The following is a 23,594-nucleotide window of genomic DNA, read 5'->3' as shown; positions in this document are numbered from 1 at the left end:
GCTTTTATACCATGGACTTACGTACTGTTTCTTCTACAGTCTCCTCATTTTAAAAAATGGCAAAAAATTTAAATAAAACATGGATGGAGCAATAAGAAGTACACTGAAGTTCTTAAATGCCCTTCTTTTTAAATCACCACCCCAATTACATCCCTCCCTTGAGGATATTTACAGTCCTCTATGACACATGCTCTGTACCTTCTTGGTTCAAGGAAAACACACCTACAGCATTTCAAATTAACTACTGACCCTTACTCTCACACTATAAACAAACCCTTTTCACAATCTCAATTGCATTGTGTCCACATTGATTAAAGCTTGAAGCCTGGTGACCTCATGTGGTGTTAACTTCTCCCATGCACCAACAGCATTCCGCCTTTCTACTCAATTACCCCCTTTGGTGCCAGAGGATCGCTACCCAATGAACACATACAATGGACTTCTGCTTCATTACACTAACCAACAGCAGGATAGAAATAAGCAGAAGAGGAATAAACAAGCTAATTTATCATGAGGACAGAGCAAGCTTTCACCAGTCTCGCCATGGAAAACTTCAGTGGTTAACGGGAACATCAATAGTCTGGGGGTGATGTTTATGATCTTACAGATTATGGACAAAGCCATAACAGAACCCCAAACTGACTAAAGAATTCTGCAGATTAGCAGGTGTGAACACACGCACAAAAAACCCATGCCTTAAAACTCAGGGGTCCTACATGAAACCTACTCAGTAATTATTTTGGGAAGCATAACCCTGGGCTTTGGATAACGTGGGCTGACACTCTGGTAATTTGCCCCAAGTGTTCAACCTAACCGTGGGGCCCCTCTTATTTATCTTTGACAAGGTGGTCAGGAGGAACCCAGCCCCTTTGTGAGAGAGGTCTGGTACCCCCCTGCCCCCCGCTTCATTAGGCATGGCAAGGGCACAGCGGTTGATTAAATTAACAACTTTGGAGGGCTTCAGTCCCAGTTCCCAGACATTAGCACCATCATCCAGAACAAATTAAAAGTCTCACAGCAATTAAGCAGATTTTGAAAATGAATTTCCCATGGTTCAATGGCTCAACCACAATCTTGAGTTAAGTATCAGAGAAGAGTATTGAAGGAAGAGAAGAGGAACTGACTGCTGAATTTCCAAAGTAAACACCCAACTGGTAGAAGCAGCATACACAATAAACTTCTGAGCCTCTGCTAAGTAGGCTTATACATTTCTTTTATAGAAAATTGGAAATATTCCGTCACAGAAGGGGAAAGAATAAAATATTAACATAGAATGGTTGTATCGAAATGGTACATTTTTTTTCTTTTTCTTTGTTTTTAATTCCTTTAACATCATTTTACTCTTGTTCAAAAATATAAATAGATATTAAGGGGGGACAAAAACACCTACTTCCAGTCACGGGCTTTTAAATTCAAACAAGAAATTGTACATCCAAGTCTGGAACCGGCATCATCTACATTTCTCTGAACCAGTACAACCAGGTTCACAGCAGGCAAAGACCTTTTGTGCCAGCCTCCAGAGGACCCTGGGTGGGTGATTTACCTCTAAGAACTCATTTCTGGATCAAAAGAATAAGATTAATAATAAAATAATGCCTATCACATTCTAGGTGTGTACTCTTTGCCAGGCACTGTTGTGAGGCCTTGTCATACTTGCTTCCTTCCCTTTCCGCTTACATATGCTCCTTTAATCCCTGCTCCCGCCTGGCACCTCTGCCTGGCTCTACTTGCTAGTCACAGGCCTGGGTTCCTCTTTGCCTGCAGGAAGACATTTGGCACAGCTTGTGTGCAGGAACCTGGAGGAATCCTGAAGGAATGTGAGAATGAATTCATTCCCACTCACCAGATCTATAAGCTGAATACGGTGGAATGCAGAGGTAGTTACTTGAATAAATTATATTTTCCTGTCAAGGGCATTTATAAAAGCTGACATCATAAATTCATTATTGGTCTCTAAGTACAACCGTAAATAAATCTACAAAATACTTAGAAGCATAACTTTCAAAGATTTGTTTTTCATCTTTAAAAGTTTATAGAAAATTAAGCAAACTATGTGAATCTTCTAAAAGAAGCCCCTTCAAAATAGCCTTCATGGAACAGAAGAAACACATTTACTTCTTAAAGACAGTAAATCTCAAAATTCTCATTACAATTCTGCAGTTCCATTTGGATATTCAAAATTTGGAAATATATGTACTTCTGTGTGTTCCCTTCTTCCCACTAAACTTTAATCAACTAGTATAGATAACCAGCCACAGTCAACTCTCTGCCCTTATGGCCAAGTGGGGACCAAAATATATAGCACAGATGTAATAACAATCAACATAACAGTAGGCATAGGTAATGAAACTTTCCACTAGTGGTCAGAAAGCTCAGTTCAAATCTTATTTCTCACTATGTCTTCCTTGGGCCTTAGTTTCTACAATATAATAGAAAAGGGTCTCTTTCCAACTCCAAAATTGTACCATGTTAGAGATGTAAGCATGTATATTATAAAGGTAACACAATCTTTTATGTTCAAGTGAATAATAAAAACCCTCCCCTCATTTAAATAATAAGAGCCTGGAATATAATGTTATAAAACTTAGGGCAGGCCTCAAAGCCTTAAAGTAGAAGCATTTTAGTTACCTCCACAATAGGTCCAAAATGCAAGGCATTCATCTATTCATCTCTTCAACAGATATTATTGGGTACCTACATTGCATTGATCTGTAGTAACAACAATAAAGGTGAGTATATTAGACCATCATTCTCATACAGCTTACAGTTTGACAGAGGTTATATTTTAATCATTATTTTTTGTTTAAAATTTCTTATAAAACAGCACTATAATTCTAGCTAATGTTTCAGAAGTGATTAATATTTTCTTTTTAAAAATCATTTTTCCTCAAAGTTTGACTTTAAAAAGTCTTTGTCATTTACGTTATATCTAGAAGCAAAAAAATTTCCCAGTGGACGATGACTCCAATTTTATAATGTAAAACAGAAGTACAACTGGGATTCACTTTGCAGCAAGCAAAGAGGGAATAGATCTCTTCCACAAAATGAGTAATATCCATTTAAAAGTCGTGCTACCTGGGCTTATCTATGCTCTAAAGAGCCATGAATACTGGCCCAGAATTTTAAAAGACAAACATTTAGATTCAAATAAAATGTTGGTTAAAAACAGAAAAACAACCCAAGTTAATCACTCTAATTTACCGAATATATGAATGACCTGCTTCTTGGACTATTGGCTAGCATAGATCTTGCCTAAAAGGAAAGGCTATCAAGCAGGGTGGCTGGGTTTCTAATTTTATCCAATCCATTAAGAGGCAGAAATAACCTGCCATTGACCTTACAAGACACAGGTTGACTCCAGAATAAACAAACAAATAGACTTGAAAAGTTAATTATAGGCAACCTCTACTTCAGAGAAATGGCTCACATATATTAATTGATCTAACACCTATGTGCAGGCTCCCAATGAGAGAACTCATGTTCTCTCATTTAAATCCCACAACCCCCTGTGACTCAGAGGTTTTTGGTTGAGGGAAATTGAGGCTCACAGAATTTCAATGGTTAGTCTAGGTCACAAAGCAAGTTTGATAACAAAGAGATAAATCAGATCACTGCCATTGATCAACCATAAAACCACATTCCATCAGTTATTATAGAAATCCAATCACTTTGAATGGAGGGATCAAGTTTCTTAAGGATTAAGCTTCTCATTTAACACGAACTGTCATATGGAAAACCTCGAGCCAACACTGTTATTTTTATAGAGTGACTATTTCTCAAGAATCCTGTAAGAAGCCCACATCAAGAGGCAACTTTCAAAATTACTAAAATTTCAAAAATTTCAAAATTACGAAAGTAACAGTTCTGTCCAGTGGGAAGAGTTAATGCCTTTCCTTTACAGAGCTGCTTTAAGTAATTAGTCAAAGTTTTATCACCGAAATATTACGGTCTCATAGATACATTAATCCTGACTTTGTTAAAATCCCAAGCATAACTGCTCATCGATCTCCTAAACTTTCTCTTTTTCAAGAAGTGGGTGGGGGAGGGAAGGAAGGTACTGGAGGAATTCTTCTGATATCTGTAAAAAGAGAAACAAATGCTAATTAAAAGATGAACTTAGTGCCCTTTCAGTTTAAAAATCTTGAGCATTTACAAATTGTCTTGTTTTTTTTTTTCTCTTTCATCAACTATTACCCAGAACTACCACATTCTCATAGAGCAAAGCTCTGTCCTGTTTGGGCATGTTCAAAGAATAGTGCCAGGGATTTAATACTGGCATACTCATGGACCTGCAAATTCTGAAATTCAGGGGGAGGCATGAATAAAAAGATAGCTGAGGTCCCACAGTTGCCTGTCACAGCCAAGCCCCACCCCACCCACATCCTCATATGATCCTCAAGAAGCAAAACCTTTCTGAGATGTTCTATAAGTGACAGCAAGGCCCAATGTGCAGTCTTTTCAAAGCCTCAGTAAAACTCTTATCTACGACTTCACTTAGCCCAGACACACAGGGGCTAAAGTAGAAGCCCGGTTCACACAAGCCAGAACTAGCTCAACAGAACAGAAAAAAGAAAGGAATGTCTTTTCTATGTGTTTTCCACGTCTGAGGCATTCTGCTCCAGGGCAAATTACAACCTAAATAAGAGCAGATAAAATATATGAGAACTGAGTAAAAGAAATAGAACCTCAAAAAGGGCTGCTCTGCCTCGAAAGAAGGCTGGAATTCCAAAAGCATGGAATGTAACTTTTTTAATGGTGATCACCTGAAGGCAAGCTTGTTAAACAGAGACTTAAAAGTCAAGATTCATTTCAGCTAAATCAGATGGTGCAGAAAAACAGTGCTTCGTGACTCTGCTCAGTTTCAAACAAACGAAAAGACAGAGGAGGAAGAATTTACAGTATAATACTTGCACCACTCGAATTGCACTTTGTTAGTCACCAAAGAGGGGCCCCACAACATTATAAGCCTTATTTTGGCAATGTGAATTTTCTGCTTGCAATTACCTTCAAAGTGAAGAAATGGCAGAGACGAAGAATGAGGAATTTTGTTGCTGCTTTTGTATGTAAATCCGACCAAAATATACAAGGCTATGTGACTTGACCCCAAGCTCACTATAACTTTGGAATTATGCGTGTCACAAACATCCTCCGAAAGCACAAGAATTAGTCATAGATTTTTTTAGTCAAGGAAGCCTCAGACTGATAAAGTCTTAAAACTAGACACAAGGACTGTGCTTTGGATTGGATAAGTAATGACTATACTGCGTGGTTTTGGTGTGTGTTTTTTAAAGAGTTTTAAATTTACATTTCCCCAAGCAGGAGGAAGGGAATGTACCACGCCCTCAGCAAGCAAGGAAGGAATTTAATTTGTTTTTTTTAATTCTGTAGTGTTCTTTAAAATCCACATAGCATAGCATAACATTCCATATAATTCTGTTGTTCCATAAGGGATTGGCTAAGTATATTAAGGATACAAAGGGAAGGGGGAGACGACAAAGTTATTGCTATTTTATTTTTAAGTAACAGAAAAATCAATCGAGCTATAAGAAGCACCAGTTGGGAATGTACTGCACATTAACTCTATGATAGCCTTAGACAGAAATCAGATGATCTTCACACTGAAACTCTGAAGGACATGTATCTTTGGGGCACTGAGTAGCATTAGAAACTGCATCCAAGCCGTGGCTATGGCTCTGCCTCTAACTGCATGAACTGAATGGCGTCCCTTTCCTGAGACTCAAATTCCTTCTAAATTAAGGTAGAACAAGATAGTCTCAAAGGCCCTTTCATCCTTATGATTTAATACCGACAAGCTCTTCAGCTTCTATTCAGGCCAAACACCACCAAAGTGTATGGGTACAATGGATCCAAGTAGCCGCACTCATGGACAGTGACAAAATCACACAGCTTTGGGGTAGGATCAAGTATCATATTGGCCTAGAATGTACTGATGCTGCCAAGGTGCAGGGGGAGGGGGTGGGCAGGGGTGGAGATACCACTGATGTGTGAAATGACTTGCCTGATATCCCAGAGACCCCTGAATCCCAGGCATTCTTATTCTGAATAGAGACTTTTAATCGATTTCTTGTCTCTTCCTATGTCCTCATGTTACCGTAGTTCTACAAGTCTGTGCTGCCAGTGAGGGTTGGCAAATCATCCCAACTCAGAAGTATAGACTTACAAAATGGCATAATCAAGCTTCATTAACATTGTATATAAAGCAGAAGTAATAGATTGAGTAAAAGCATGAGAGATTCTCTTGGGAGTAAAATGTGCATGCTTTAGAAGTTTGGGCTTGTGTTCTTATTTATTTTCTGCAATAACATTAATATTTATCATTTAGGGAGGTTCATAATGAAATACTTGGTTACAGCACAGGAACTAATGTTAGAAAGCAGGATGACCTCCTTGAACTTTCAAACCCAAACCAAGTAAGGTTTTGGGTCATTCCCATCTACAAATCTGTAGGTGTTGGGCAAAGCGGTAGTGACTCAAAGAAGGAAAAGAATGGATAATAAACAGTGTCATGTGTACGTTTTCCCAGATCTAAGAACAGAGAGGGACAAAGAAAAGTAGGAGAGATGGATTTGGGATTAAGCAAATGGTTTCAGTGCAAAGTCCTTTGGAAATCACATCTCTGATGGGCCTGGCTCAATGAGACACTCCAACAAGTGCCAAGTCCTCAAGATAGTAGATTCTAGTGATATTTAATGCTTGTAGCAATCCCCATGAGGAAGGAGGGCTCTGTTTCACATCACAGTTGAGAGAGAGAGTCAATGAGATTTTATGACTTTTTTGGGATCACTGAGGCCACAGGTTGTATGCAGAGTCGTAGCCAAGTTTCTCTCCACTACATGACGCTGCTTTGAGACCAGAAGCTCTCTCTTTGGGAGGGGGTCAGCCAGGACTAAGGCAGCAGTTAACTGGCCTCCAACCAACTTTCATGAGCCTGGCCTTATTAAACTAGGTCTGAAGAAAAACTGAATCAACCATTTACAGACTTATTATCTTCTTTCTAAAGGAAAATCATAATGTCTTGCCAAAACAAATGTAATAACTTGGCCTTTTCTTTCAATTACCTCTGCTTTCTTGGAAATGTGTATCTGTGGATAAAACCTCTGAGTTAACCCAGGGAATTAACCAGATGTTTAAGAAGACCCTGTAATTCCTGTGGGCCAGCAAAGAAAGAACACCCCTTGGCCAGATTATATTATGAGAATGGAGTACTAAGGAGAAAGGGGGAGCAGAAAATTAAACTTGAAGGCCCAGGATTTAAATAGGCATAGCAGATAGAAATGTTAGCTCAGTTTTGGAGGATTGGGTGGCACTGGAAGCAGGTTTTGGAAATCCAGGCACAAGCTGTGCCTGGATATATAGTCTCATATATTTCCATAGCCCTTCATTTTCTTTTCTTGAGTCTATATTCTACCCCCATCTTCCTATTCCACATCCTCATTACACTCCCATTTCTTCAACGGCTACCTTCAGGACCTACTGTGCATGCTAAATCCAGGGGGCATTCAGAGGGCCCAGTATCTCAACAAATTTCCCATTACAACTCTCAGCCATCTTCTGCTGTATGCAACAATTTCCTTTGGGGAGTGTTGGCATGTAATTTTCTTAGGTTCAGTCCTCCCTAGCATGGCCCAGAAACACTGGTCAATATTTACAATGGCTGGTGTAGGTTTAGGAGTTGGGGATCCCTTGTTTAGGAAGTAATAGGCCAATGATCAGTAACCGTGCAGTGATGTGAGTTTGGGGAAGGGGTGGAAGCAAAAAGAAAAGGTAGTGGGGGTTTGAGCTTTCATCTTCTGCTCAATCTGTGTAGAATCAGTTTCACCACACTCACCCCTTTGTTTCCCATAGAAATGGAAAGGACAATGGGAGGAAAGTGGCATTAAGCTTAAGAATATGGCTTAGGATTCAATCAAGGACTGTGGGCTTGAGTCTTAGCCCTCTCATTTACTATCTCTGCAACCTCAGAAAAGGTTCTTAAATGAGCCTCAGATTCATGTGAAAATTGAACAAAGTGAAGTATTTGCTTCTTTGGGATGATATGATCATTAAGTGAATCTTTACATGTGAAATGCTTTCCATAGTCCCCCACAAGATTTTGCTCCACTACAAGATTTAGTCAGGGGTAGAATGTGGGGGGCAGGGGGAAGAGGTGGTAGTAAGAGGCTATAGAAATTTAGTATTTTTACATTATAAATTATACATCATTGTTTTAATTTAGCAATCCTTTTAGATTCATCTTTTTACCAAAAGAAAAGTTAGAAAACACTAAAGTTGGAGATCATTAAGTTTGAGAATTGGCATGTCTCAAGCTCCTCCTCTCCACTTTCCTCCTCTCCTTCCCACATCCCCATGCGGGCACTTTCTCTAGAACTGTGCAGAGCTGGCACATTTATTAGGCCACCGTCACAATCCTTCAGAGAAAAAGTAAGACCTAAATGAAATAGTCGTGATCATTTCATGTCTTGATGCTCCCTGTGTCCCATTACCTCTCAGGGTCTCTATCAAAATCAAGGGCTGCAAATCTTTGAAGAGAGAACTCTATTAGCATATTTTCCAAAGAACAAAATGTACCTATTCCCGCTGTCAGGGTGGCTGTTTGTAGGAGTCTCTGGTTTAAAATGCCCTCATTATTATGCATGGGTGTGCATATAAACAAAAATTCTCCGTAGGGGAAAAGAAGTTTCAACTTTCAGAAAGAGGCTCTTTTCTCAATTCCTCCACCATCACTGCCAACACACACCCTCTAAAAACCTCTCCAACCTTCACTGATTCTTTCTTTCCTCTCCTTTGAAAAAGTCCAGACTTACTGTGTAACTCCATATATGTTAAAATCACCAACTAGAGAAAATAAAATTGAGTAATCTTCTTACAAGTAGCAGAATCTCAAACATTTGATGGTTAACAAACTTGGCTGCTTTAGGCAATTGGATGATTCATACAATTATGGGGACTGGTTAGAACTTGAATGGAATTGGTTGGGCTGGCATAGTCAAACTTCTCAAGACATGTCCTCCCTCAGCCTTGGCAAGGCACTGTTTGGGTCTGTACAGCTGGACTCCATTTCATTTATCATCACATTTAATATTTTCTTCCTTTTGATGTTACCTGATTATAAAAAATGAGAAATCAGTTTTAGTGCTAGTCTCATGTTTCCCTGCATTCATATTTTTATTCAGGTCTAAAAGTCAAGGTTTTGGGGAAAGTGGGAAGATCACCTAAAGCTGATAATCTAGGCTCTGATGTCTGATTGACTGGAGTTCGATCCCAGCTTTGACCACGAGTAGCTAGGTAATCTTGTGCAATTTTACTAGATCTTTCTGCACCTCAGTTCCCTTACATGTAAAATGGGTACAAAAATACCAATTTGCCAAGGTTTTATACAGATGAAATTAGACAGGTTTTGGCACATATTGCACATTCCGTACATGTTAAACATTTTATCATTTTATTAATATATCTAGTTCAAGATGAAATATTAATATAATTAGTTGATGGTATAATTAGTAGGGTTCTAATTTCATACATTCTCGAATTCCCAATAAATACGTGAAAATTATCTTGATGCTAGAAAACTACATCCTAGGCAATCTTTTTGTAAACTTAGATGAAGAGGGGCTCTTTTCTACCCACAGCTCCCCTAGTTTACTCAAACTCCACGTCTCCTCTTTACTAAACCCGTGTCGGCATGTAGCCCCATCCTAAGCACACAGCACACCCTGATAGAGATTTTGCAAATCAGGCAAGTAGCACACAGGAGCTTTAAACTAAGGACCTTTATATAATTTCAACAAATTCTAAATTCTAAATCTCCATAGAAACACCTTTATGAGGAATATAAGGTAAGAAATCTTTCTGCAATTTGTATGGATTTAAAAATTTTAAGGTCAAATTATTGTAAAATGTCATGTAGGAAGGAAAGGCCTTAAGTCTCGATCTGGGTTTCAGGCAGGGAACCTGAAAACCTCACAAAGCCACACATAACACTATTAGCTCAAGGAAATGTTTCTCACTATAACAGGAAAAGGGAAAGTTCGAATAGAAGTCTAGACAGGCTATACTGAAAGAACAATCAGATGAAAGAGCAGTTAGAACCGGACGTCTAGTGCCTGTAATCCCAGCACTTTGGGAGGCCGAGGCGGGTGGATCTCCCGAGGCCAGGAGTTTGAGGCCAGCCTGGCCAATCTGGTGAAACCCCGTCTCTAATAAAAATACAAAAATTAGTTGGGCGTGGTGGCAGGCACTTGTAATCCCAGCTATCAGGAGGCTGAAGCAGGAGAATCACTTGAACCTGGGAGGTGGAGGTTGCAGTGAGCCACTGCACTCCAGCCTGGCTGACAGAACGAGACTCTGTCTCATAAAAAAAAAAAAAAAAAAAAAAAAGAGCAATTAGAGATTGTTAGCACGAGGATGATTACACTGCAAGAACCAAATAGTTCAGTTTTTTTTTTAAGGCAAATGTTGTAATTTCAGTTACTAAAAAAATTCATGCTCTTTTAAAAAAGATTAATTTGTAAGGTTGCACAGTACTCATACAAACCACATTAGATACTTCTCGCAGTTAACAAAGACGAAAACAATGACATTTTACAAAATAAAAATCAGAATCAAATACAGAAAAATATGGCTTAACATCAACCAAAAACCAATTAATACTTATCAAGATTCTCACCAGATACCCAAATACTGAAGGATTACAGCTATTGCATCATTAAGGTAAATTAAAATAAATGTAACAAGCTTAAAATCTAATAAACTGGGGCGCAAACACATATACTCGGCATAACTGTAATTTAATTTCTTAAAATTCTGCAACTTCCAAATAAACAGCAGCAGAAACAAAAGCTCCCATAAATGGGTCACAGTAAAGACCAATTGCCTCCACTCAAACAATACCAGCACAATCCTGTGGGCTACATCATTGAAAGAAGTAGATAATCCATGCACAATATTGAGAAAATTGATTACATATGTGTGTTATATCTTATACAGTACACATTACATCCTCAGCATTAAAAATTTAAAAAGGCCACTCACATAAGTTACCTTTTGGAAGAAATAATGATCTTTTCTAAAGAAATAATAATTGGTGATTTGTTGATACTTTATGTTTGGAATACTCTCATTTAAGGGTTTGCTGAAAACAGTGCAACAATTTTCTATTAATCCAGTTCTGATCTTCATATTCTTAGCAGTTTTAGAAGAGCTGAGAACAGTGACCTGCTTTTTCAACCATTATATTCCTGAGACATGACTAATTTGAGGCTGAGCAAATTGCACATAATGGGATTCAAGTTCATGATTTTCAGTCTGCACTCTCTTTTCAGGCTACATGGTCTCCTTTCCCTCCCTGCTTCCACCACCCCCAAAACTGCCTTTTCAGGAGTTAAATTCACCAAACATGAAATCAAAGGAAAATGATTTTTAAGTTTTCTGCAGGCTTATTTTTAAGGAGGATAAAGTTATATTTTTAAAAATATTTATCTTTTCCTTCAGGCACTCTAGCATTTTTAAATAATTTCTAAATATTTAGAATGTATTTAGATGTATTTAGAATACTAGATGTATCAGATATATGGTTTCATAGTGGTTCAAAGTTTTTACAAAAGCATGATATAAATCAGTGAATTTATAAATACCCCAAGCTCTACTATGTAAGATATTGCTTTCAGAGCCTTTTTGCAAAATCCCATTAAAGGTTTAGCTTATAGACGCTGGTGCCAAAAAAAAAAAAAAAAAAAAAAAAAAAAAGCAAGCAAAAAAATGTGGTTTTCTTTGGTAAGAAGGACATTGAAATAGGAGACTATTTAAGCTGGCTAAACCAAAGTCAAACCCTGGGGGCTATTTGCTTTTATAGTGAATGTTTAAATTTTCTCCATCAAATCTAGAAGGCTACAACCAAACAACAGTTTAAATGTCATGTACAATTCTCTAAGTACTGAAAGAGTTACACAATTTTAGAACTGAAAGGGACCTTAAACTCCTTCATCTACCAATGAGGAGCCTGAAGCCTGCTAGTTAACTCACTTGCCTGGTCACTTTTGGGGTTCATGGATTGTCATTGTTGTTTGGTGGGGTGGTTGTTTTTGTGCTGTATATTTGTGTGTGTGGTGTATGTGGTCCTTACACCCTTACAAACAAGAGCTTTGCCATTTATATTCTCCTCTTCCTAAGTTGCTCTTCCTAAGTTTACTTTTATCAGCAAAGAGTGATCAAAAAGAAAAATATATTCTGGCCAGTTCAAAGGGGAATTCCTTTTTCTCACTTGGCCTACTGCAGATACATTGGAGAGACATTTCACACCCAGGACAACTGACTTCTTAAGTAGCAGTAACAATGAGCAGCGGAGGAGTTCTCTTCTCACTGGAGAGAGCAGAGGAGGTTTACTGAACCTTACCTTGACTTTCCAGCCTACAAACTGTTCCTTCAACTACTGTTTCCGCTTGCCCACTTTGTTGCTATTCTTTCCTTAGTTTCCTCTGTTTTCCAGCTTAGGGAAGTTTGGTGGGAAAATTTTTCACTTACATTTTGTTGATATTTCTTTCTCATATTTGGTTCCCACCCAAATTTTTAGATTTGTTTAAGAGCAAAAACAATTACTCTTTAAGTGAAAGAGGAAAGGCTAAGTCACTGTTCAACATGGGCTAACTCTGATCTGAACTGGAGACACAGCCTTTGCAACTGAGGGAGAGGAGGTAAGCAGTCAACTTACACAGTTTCCTCCAAGAAGTGTTATACATAGATATTTTTCAAAGAAATTGGAATAAAGCAGTTTATTAATTGAGGGGAATCCAGTTACAGTTAGCACCTGCCACGGGTTGTTGTCATTAACCAAATTCTTCAGGAAAAACAATCTTTGGCACCACTTACTCCAGACAAACCCTATTTGGAACAGACAAGTGTTCTGACCCTATAGTCACTGCAATGTCCACCAGCCACTCACGAGTGCCCTTAGGGCTTCTCCTTGGTGGTAGGATCCCAGAAATCCTACTAGTTCCAGAAGTGCCCTAGGAAGCCTACATCATGGATAATGGGCTCTGCAAAGCTAGGAGATCAGCCTAGAAAAAGAAAAAGAAACACACCAACAAACACCAGGAAACTATGTGTAATGGTTTGCTGCTTGTGCAAAAACCTCAAAGAGGATGAAGGTCAGACAGGGATAATAGGCCAATTTAATTCTGAAAGCACAAGGTGCAAGAAATTTTAATTATGGTCTGCCACTGAAATCACACAAGATCCAATGGCATCTAACTGCAACTGCTCATCAAGGGAGACAAGAGGTGTAATTGTAACCGCTGCATAATCACTGTGAGGGCACAGGGAAGGCTGCCTTCAGCTCCCAGCAGAGAAGGTATTAAGAGCCTCGAAAAATCCAATACGGGGAAACGAGATTGCATATAGCCAAACAGGAGCTCTTAACACAAAAGCCAACGTGTGTGTGTGTGTGTGTGTGTTGAGGGTAGGGTTCCAGAAAGAAAAATACGAAGCTGTTTGGCCCACACTGGGGATATGAGATTGTTTGAAAACTCTGAACCCCTTTCTGCTTTGTGGATAAATGCACACAGAGAAAAGAGCACTGTCTCCTTTAGGTATTTCTCTCATTGATGAAGCTTCACCCACTCTCCTTTGTTTAAGACAACTGGCTTGGATGTTACCGTGATTTATAGTACCAAACTCCCTATAATTTGTTCCCATCAAACCCAAGTCTGGAGACAAAACGCCACGCACACGACTCAGGTGCCCAAGCCTGTGCAGCTCTGGCAGCGACGCTGCCCGCGCCCCCGGGCGTTTCCCCCGCACCCCACATCGCGTGGGCGCCCGCAAATGCACGCGCGGAGAAAGCCCCTCCGTGGACTCTCCACTCCGCAAAGTTTAACAAAGCCGTGAAGTAAGGAAACCGGCCCTCCCGTCCGCGCACGCTGCAAAGTTGGCATTGAAGTTCGTGCCGGGATGTCCCAAATCTTGAGGGGGCGCGGGGGGCGCGAGTGTGCAGAGAGGCGGGAGGATGGATGGAGATGGGGAGACAGCGAGGGGAAGGGAGGTTTTCAGAGCGGACGGTGCGTGAGGCGGTTTTCTTCACCCGGAAGCCTGTTTGACTCAGAGAGGTCCGGGAGGTGCACGCCAGGGGAGGTCTCCCGGAGCCGGCGCTGTCGCCGGGGGACCGGGGAGCTGTCACCTGCGGGGGGCTGTGGTGGGAGCGGGGGGCGCTCTCCTAAGCGCCAAGGGAGGACGGGGGATCCACAGTCACCGGCTCTCGGGGCTCTAAGAAGTGGGGGAAGGGATATTCGCGAGTGGGCAAGAGGCCAAAAGCAACAGCTTTCGGATACGCTTTTCCCCTCCGACCTCTCCAACTTCCCGCAGCGTTGGTCAAGGACTCCCTCCCACTCCACCCCATCCTATCCAACCGCCCGGCCCACAATTCGGACCTGTACACGGCAGAGCGTGGGGTGGAGTGCGGCGGAAAAGCAGGGCGCGAAGGTCGGGACCCCAAAATGCAAACCCTCAGCGCCTAGCAAAGACGACCAAATGCATTTACAACCATGCAAGTATCTCAGCCTTGTAACAGAGCTCCGGATTTGCGCCGGGCGCAGTTCCCCGACTCTTCTGTTGTTCCTAATAAAGTCGATTACGTTGCCCTCCCGGAGCTGATTGGAAGGGACCGGAGAGGAAAAGGGGGGGAACGCGGGAAAAAGCAGGGGGGGCGGCGAGCAATCAACTTTGTAACCCAGCGCTTCCTCGCGCGATCCGTCGCCATGCTTAAGATTCCCACCCCCGCCGCCCCCCTCCTGCCTTTCAAGTGGATACTGAAACTAGGCCAAAACTTTTTCCCCTCCTTTTCTCTTAGCCACTAGACTGGATTGTGCCCCACGGAGCCCCATGGAGCTCTGCTTTCTTAAGCACAATAGCCGGACTAATTAGATCATAGAAGCAAGGCAGTGATACTGTAACAAGTAGCCCAAGAGGCAAAGAGGGAAGGGGCCCGAAAAGACAGAAAGGGGGAAAAGTTTGCAGCTCTCCGCACTTACCAATCAAGCCTCCCACCAGAAAGGCGATGATTTGGAACACGAGCAGAATCCCACCAACAATGCACAGCTTCTTGGTGCTCATGTTTTCTATAATTGCCCCAGCCATTTTTGCGCCCCCCCTTTTTCTTTTCTCCTTGAAATAAATGTTTTAGGGTGAGCTTTTTGCTCCCTCCTCTCACACACTCCGTCCTCCCTCGCCTCCTTTCTGGGCGCTGCAAAACTTCAGAGGTGCTGGAGCGCGGCGAGGAAGGGACCGGGACGGAAGGCGCCCGCACGGATTCCCCCGGCGCAGCCGGCTCGGGCTCCCCCAATGCCCGGAGCTGTGATTGTGGCCGCTCCGCCGCCTGTGGACGCTTAAAGGAGCAGGGAAGCGGATCACATGACGCCGCCTCCCTCCCTTTCTTCCTCCCTCCCTCTCGCGCTTCCTCCCTCCCTCCCTCCCTCTCTTCCTCTACCCCTTGCCCACCAGTTCGGGGCTCAGAGCTCTGGCGGGTGCTGGCTCTCCCGAGCCTGGCCTGCAACCTGTCCCTCCAGGGACTGGTGCCATTTGGGGGTTGCTGTTGATGTTAAGCGAGTTCCCCCTGCCCAGCTTCTCACAGGTTTCCTTTTCTGGTTTCCGAAGTGCGAGATTTAAATCACCGGTGGACCGCCTTGCAGACCTTTAACTTACGCGTTGACTTGAGGAAACGGTCCCCACCCCACCCCCAACTGCTAGAACTCTCTTTGGGAAAGAGGAGGAGAATTTTTTTAAAAGGGCCCAATAGATGCCTAAGTCAAAACACAGAGATGCGGAATAAAGTCTCAGCTCGAATTCTTTCTACCAGGTTCCCAGCCTCGTTATTGGACACAGAACCAGCTAAATTCCCCACGGCGCCCCTTGAGGAACCTGGCGCTCCAGCCAAATCAGACCACTGTTCGTTACTCCAGCGCCTGTGCTTCCACAGCCTTAACCCTGGTGATTGCCTTAAAGAGAACATGTTCTACTCCATCAATTTTAAACCTGATCCAAAACCAATTAGTCTAAAAAAAAAAAAATCTAATTTTCCACACCACCTCCATGCAGTATCTCTGGGAACTGAGTCCCTACAATCCTGTGTTTACATTTTTACTTCCTATTGTAAGGATTTGTGTACGCGTTTGTCTCCACCACTGAGCTGTAAACTCCTGGGGAATAGGGACCAAGTTTTTTTTTGTTCTTTGTACCCCCCATGGTGCCTAACAAAATGCTAGCTCTAGTAGGTGCCCCATAATCTTTGGTGGAATGAATAAGTGAATGTGAAAGCAAGCCCACAGTTTGTATTTCAAAAGTCTAAAGAGATCTTAGTTGGTTTAGAGGGTACACATATTAAGTTACAATGTTTGTTGTCTCTTTGTGAGAAATCATATATTTATAGTTATACTTAACTTCCCTAAAAAGAGGGGCGGGACTCCTGATAGAGATTTCCTGCTCTATCAAGTCTAAATTTCTGGTTTTCCATGTTTCATAAACTGGCCACTTTGTCAATACAACTCACCTTACTCAATAGACCCTTGGTTTGGTAAATACCCCACCTTGCTCCCCATACGCGCAGTTTCTACCACCACCACCCACACACCTGGTTTCTTGTCCCTCCCATCCTTACACACCCTCTTCATGCCAAGAGACTATTTTTCCCAGTCTTCTCTCCTCCTCTACTCTGTTCCTGAATTTTCATTGCCCTTATAGAAGATGTCATGCAGGTTACACTTAATAGAGGCATTCATTTCTAGTCTCCAAGTGGAACAGACACTTGTCAAGGACAAGCACCAAACTTTATGCATACAAAACTCCATCTCTTCACATCTAATAGTTCTTAACAGTTCTGAGGATATACAATCATGTGTCGCTAAGGATGTTTCAGTCAACAACAACATACCGTGTATGTGACAATAGTCCTATAAGGTTATAAGACCATATTCTTGCAATACGTTTTCTATAGATATGTTTAGATACACAGAGTACTTACTATTGCATTACAGTTGTCTATAGTCTTCAGTACAGTAACATGCCAGACAGGTTTGCAGTTGAGGAGCAATTGGCTACACGGTGTAGTTTAGGTCTGTAGTAGGTTATACTACATAGGTTTATGTAAATGCCCTCTATGACATTTGCACAATGACAAATCACCTAACAACACATTTTCAGAAAATATTCCCATCATTAAGCAATGCATGACTGTGGTTGTTATTTATCTATTCTCTCATGCAACTCTTTATCCAAGTCACTTATTGAGCCTTTAACATGTTCCAGGCTTTCTTTCTTAAGCACTCGAGGATACCAAGATGTCAAGGTACTTGCACCTGACCTAAAGGAACAAATGAGATGCTGGTTCTCCACCAAGATGATCCCCTGCTTTAAGAGAGCACTTATTAAATACTTATTTTAATTAAAAAGGGATATTTCTAATTGCTAATCAGTACTTCTGTCATGAGATTACCAGTAATGCCCAACTGAGTGGGAGTAGACACCTGTAATATTCATCACCATGGGCTGCTTTAAAAAAATATAATTTCTATCACATCTTTTTAAACATTAAAAGCAACTGTGAATCTTTATTTCCCAAGTGGACAACACAGGTGAATAGAAAAGAGCATGACAGTTAGAGTCAGCTGGATCTGGTTTGGAACCCAGATCCCAGCTCTGCCCTTTGTTTCGAATCAACAGGTCATTACATAGTTACTTACCAACTCTGAGGCTTCACAGACCAACTCTGAGGCTTCACAGACCAACTCTGAGGCTTCACAGACCAACTCTGAGGCTTCACAGACCAACTCTGAGGCTTCTGTAAAAGCTTCACTCTTTACAGAAGAGTTTTCTCTTCCATAAAATGGGAATAATAGTACTACTTCATGGTATTCTTATAAGATATGAATATTTATTATTGTTATATTTAGGAAATTTAAGGCAAATCAATAATTTTGTGTTTAAAAACTAGTAAAACTGATGACTGATTAGTTATTGCTCAGCTCTAAAATGTTTATCATATTATGATTACTCTTTAAGCGTATGTTAGGAGAAGTCTAGGTGGTTAACTTTACTTGACAAGTGTGTTAATAAGGCAACATCTAGTATTGAACTTCCACAATACTCAGTGGTTTTTAGCATAGAAACATCTGTTTTAAAAACTTCCTACTGCCAAGGAAAAGTTTGAGTCATTGTCATTAGGTAGATTATCCCAGAGACTGAAATGATCCAAGGACAAATCCAACTCTGTCAATAAAAACTGATCATTTCAACTCCATTCCACTAGACTTTAAATTAGGTATTCTGGTTTATTCATCATTTTATTCAAAGTGTTTGGGATATGGAAGGTCATAGTGATGTTCCATGCATATGTATTGAATAGATGAATGAATGCATGAATGAATGAGTGGATAAATGGATATCTAACTGAAGGTAAATATGACTCTTCCCCCGCCCCCAATTCCTATATATAATTGACTGACTATATATCTATACACTAGGGTGCATTTTGCACATGTATCTATATATGTGATGTGTTGTTACCCCAACTGGCTTGTAAATTCCTTCAACACAAGGAGAATGTGATCTGAGCCTTTGTGTGCCTCACAGTCCCAGCACAGCGGAGGAGGGCTCAGATTCTGGAGTTGAGAAAGCCTCCTTTGGAAGCCACGAGCAGCATATTATTATTGGCACTGCAGTAAATGTAATGTAGAGATCTAAAAGAATTGAATACATCTCCTTAAACACCTAATTTACTTCCCAGAGGGACCTAACAAGAGGAATAATCCCACTCTGAGTCTTCTCATTCTCATAAATAGCTTTTATCCATAAATGGCATCCCTACGGCTCCATGGTTGTTGGTATTTTCTTGTAATTGGTGCCTGTGAATGTAGCAAGCACTGTGAGTTCACACTCTATTATTCAGTGTCACTTTTCACCCCCCCCCCACACACACACACATATATACACACACACACACACACACACACAACTTCTTTTAAAATGCTTTTTCCCCCAAACAATACCACCCCTGCCTTCTTTTTCTGTGGACCCCGTTGTCTTATTTTGTATGGAAATACAAGACCTTTCTTAATGCCTCCTTTTACACAGTAACTGTGGGTAGGAACTATTCAAAAAACCAACACTTCAACCTGATCTTCAACTGCTTAATAAATACCCCATGTCTCCCTCCCGTTTTGCATCTCCACCTCCTCTGTAGATCTTCATTTCACCTTTTCTTTTACATTCCACAGATATTTCAATCATTAGGCTTATTCAGTCACAGCTTTATGTCTTGCTAGCTGTGTAAATAAATGTGGGGAAATTACTTTTCTCATTCCTTACAAAGAATAAATAATACCAGTCTGATGGGTTGTGATCATTAAACGAAATAAAAAGTGCCTAGCACAGTGCCTGACACAAAGTGAATACTCAACAAATATGGCATGTTATAGGGGAGGAGGATTCTGTTCCCAGAGAGCAAAACAAAAAACAAACTATAAAACCCCTAATTATAGTCTCTCTTACAAAATTGCCTCTTTGAACCCAGGCAACCTGGAAGGGCAGGTAAAAAACTTTACAGGTTTCCAGAGGCCTCTAGTGGGAGGCAATCAACAGTGTGAAGTAGCCAGCCAGCCCCCTGTTTCTCAGGCTCAAAGGAAGCTGCAGCAGAGAGCTGGGAAGCCTCCAGTGTTTAAGAATTTCAGATCACCTGTGTTGGGTTCCTGGCGCAGAGGTGGGAAAAAGGGTTTTTTCTTTTTGCCAGTTTTCATAGCATGAGCCAAACGGGGGCTGAGCTGACTGCTCCTTCATGTCATGATAGCTCTTCTTCCCCATCTCCCCCTGAACTTTGTCATGCTTATAAGTTCCTCGACATCTGCTTCTCTCTGTGCAGAGTGGCAATAGGTGGAAAACCCAGAAAGGCCAAGAAACATCTACCCTGGACAGTGGTTCCTGTGATATGCAGACAACACCCAGCACCGTGGCCGACTCAGCACACACATTTTTTTAATGAATAGTGATGAATGAACAAGTTCCAGTCCCTGGCTATGCAGGGGTTTGGGAAGACCTCCCATAGATGGCCAATGGCAGGAAGGGAAGCTGAGGCTTAACCTCAACCTTAGCCTAGATGTGGTAAGAATAGACGCAGACTCAAGCCAAAACCCAATCTTTATCCCCATTGCAGATTAGCTCAAAATCATCACTATGTAGCTCAGCATGAAGGACAATGTACCATAAAAACAGCTTAGGATGCCTATATGTAACATGGAAAAGCAAAGGTTGCATGAGGATAATATACATGAAAATCAAGGACCTCTCCTACTTTGCATTAGTGAAAAGAAACTGGAACGGCTGGGAGTGAGGGAGGACATCATTCCTCAAACATCAAATACAGTGGCAGTTAATAGCTCCTATGAAAAATGCCAATAATTATAGCAATAGCAGAATGAGAACTTATGTTGACTACTTTCTATGTACCAAGCACTCTTCTAAATGCTTTACCTATGTTATCTCCATTAATCCGTACAACAATCCTGTCAGGTAGGTACTATTTTAATCATTTTAAAAAGAAGAAAACTGTTTCAGAGAAGTTAAGGAATATTCCCTTGGCCACATTGCTAGCAAACTGGGAAGCTGAGATTTTAAAGTAGATGCAACACACTACTTGTTGGTGTTTGGATTGATATTTATCCAATCACCAAATATTTATTGAGCCAGGAACTGATCTAGATGCTGGGGAATGGATTGATATTTATCCAATCACCAAATATTTATTGAGCCAGGAACTGATCTAGATGCTGGGGAAGAGCAGTGAGCCCAACAAAGGACTTGTCTTCATGGAGCCTTCATTGGAAAGCCTACATCAGAGCCTTCATTCTTATCTCCTTTATGCCAGCTGCGCCCCTTGAACCCACCAAAAGAAAGAAACCCAAGAAAGAAACCTGCAGAGCTGTAGAAGTGAGTAGAAATCAAGTCTTTAGCATTCCCGGGTGCCTCACTCCTGCTTTCCCCATGAGCTCTCTGGAGACACTCATGCAGAAGCCCCCTTTCCTGCCAATCTTGAGACAGGCATTGTTTTAACGTTTTTTGCCTCCTCCTCTGTTCATATGTTCAACTCTGTTCTCTTCCTCAGTACCTAACTCCCACTCAGAGCAAACTCCCTCCCATTAAGCCTTAAATGTTTACAATCTGTCTTTGCTGGTATTTACTGCTAAAGGCTTTTCCAATTTGAAGATCAATTTTCAAGTCAAATGACTCATGAGAGTAATTGTTAACCATAATTCTAGAGTGTTTTGAGGGCATTCTTAATATACAGCAGCAAAAGACATGTAGTGCATAAAATTAATTTTGTCTTAGGTAATCTGCAAATTGAGTCTTATAATATTTTTGTTTATTTTGTTGTCCTGATATGAATCCCCAGTGAAGACCCTCTTTGCCCAAGAGTTTGAGTTGTTTTATGAATACTGTTCATTTTAAGACAACAATGTATGAGGGCAAACATTTTCCTATTTCTGTTATATGTTGCTGTAGTTTGGCTTATCTGACCCTTCCAAATCTCACATGGAAATCTGATCCCCAAGGTTGGAGGTGAAGCCTAATGGGAGGTGTTAGGGTCATGGAGGTGGATTCCTCATGAGTAGATTAATGCCCTTCCTGGGAGTGGGTGGTGAGTGAGTTCTCACTATGTTAGTTCCCAGGCGACCTGGGTGTTACTTCCTCACTCACCATATGATCTCTGTAGATGCCAACTCTCCTTTGCCTTCCCCCATAAGTGGAAACAGTCTGGGGCTGCCACCAGATGCCCAATCTTCCAGCCAGCAGAATTATGAGCCAAATAAACCTTTATCTTTATAAATTACCCAGGCTACCTAGAGAATGGGAGGAAATTTTTGCAAACTATGTATCTCACAAAGGTCTACTATTCATCATCTGTAAGGAACTTAAACAAATGTACAAGAAAGGAAACAAACAACCTCGTTAAAAAAGTGGGCAAAGGATATGAACAATTTTCAAAGGAGACATACGTGCGGCCAGCAAGCATATGAAAAGAAGCTCAACATCACTGATCATTAGAGAAGTGAAAATAAAAACTACAATGAGATACCATCTCACACCAGTCAGAATGGCTATTACTAAAAAGCCAAAAAAAACCACCACCAACAACAAAACAACAACAACAACAACAACAAAAACAGATGCTGGAGAGGTTGCAGAGAAAAAGGAGTGTTTTTACCCTGTTGGTGGGAATGTAAATTAGTTCAGCCATCGTGGAAGACAGTGTGGTGATTCATCAAAGACCTAAAGACAGAACTTCCATTTGACTCAGTAATCTCATTACTGGGTATATGCCCAAAGGAATATAATCATTCTATCATAAAGACACATGCGCATGTATGTTCATTGTAGCACTATTCACAATAGCAAAGACATGGAATCAACCCAAATGCCCATCAATGGTGGACTAGATAAAATGTGGTGCATATACACCATGGAATACTATGCAGCCATAACAAAGAACAAGATCATATCCTTTGCAGGAACATGGATGGACCTAGTGGCCATTATCCTTTGCAAATTAATGCAGGAACAGAAAACCAAATAAATACTGCATGTTCTCACTTACCAGTGGGAGCTAAATGATGAGAACACATGGACACATGGAGGGGAACAACACACCCTGGGGCCTATCAGAGGTGGAGGGTGGGAGGAGGGAGAGGATCAGGAAAAATAACTAATAGGTACTAGGCTTCATGCCTGGGTGATGAAATAATCTGTACAACAAACCCCCATAACATGAGTATACCTATGTAACAAACCTGCATAGGTACCCCCTGAACTTAAAATAATAGTTACATTAAAAAGAATAACACTAAATATAAATAAATGAAAATAAATTACCCAGTCTCATTTATTCCTTTACAGCAAAATGAATGGGATTGAACATATGTCCTATCTGATACCTGAAGCATGAATGATTTGATGAAGCTTTCTTCCATTTATTCCATAAATGTTTATTATGTGTTGACCATATGCCAGGTATCTGGCAAGTGCTGGGACACAAATGCAAAAATGACAGATATCTTTTACTCTCACAAAGTTTATAATCTCATGTGGTTGAAAGGGTATTGGTGATACAATGACTCTATTAGCTGAGAGGTTAAGTCTTAAAGAATGACTGCAGTGGCTCACTCACGCCTGTAATCCCAGCACTTTGGGAGGCCGAGGCAGGCAGATCACTTGAGATTGGGAGTTTGAGACCAGGCTGGCCAACATGGTGAAACCCCGTCTCTACTAAAAATACAAAATTGCCGGGCGTGGTGGCGCATGCCTGGAATCTCAGCTACTCGGGAGCCTGAGGTAGGAGAATCACTTGAACCTGGGAGGCGGAGGTTGTGGTTAGCCGAGACGGCGCCATTGCACTCCAGCCTGGGCAACAAGAGCGAAACTCCATCTCAAAAAAAAAAAAAAAAAAAAAAGAATGACTGCTGTAAGTGGCATAGAAGAGACCTCAGACTGGAGAAAGCAAAGGACAAAGATTGCTCTCCTTAGCTTGATGCACAAGGTCCTCC

General features: G+C 41.1%; 1 protein-coding gene across 2 annotated transcripts in view; it reads right to left on the bottom strand.

Moving 5' to 3' along the window:
- Positions 1-15,378, bottom strand: part of LOC105498347 (Wnt ligand secretion mediator) — a 135,900-nt gene extending 120,522 nt beyond the window's left edge. The window contains exon 1 of one of the 2 annotated variants that reach the window (XM_071091416.1): positions 15,042-15,378. In XM_071091416.1, the coding sequence (XP_070947517.1) occupies positions 15,042-15,147 (106 nt within the window). In that variant the 5' untranslated portion in view covers positions 15,148-15,378. The remainder of the gene's footprint in view (positions 1-15,041) is intronic. The other variant, XM_011770403.3, reaches the window with a different exon arrangement.
- Positions 15,379-23,594: the final 8,216 nt, after the last annotated feature.

The sequence above is a fragment of the Macaca nemestrina genome, chromosome 1, assembly GCF_043159975.1.
Source record: "Macaca nemestrina isolate mMacNem1 chromosome 1, mMacNem.hap1, whole genome shotgun sequence".
NCBI lineage: Eukaryota > Metazoa > Chordata > Mammalia > Primates > Cercopithecidae > Macaca > Macaca nemestrina.
This window is presented reverse-complemented; position numbering and strand designations above follow the sequence as displayed.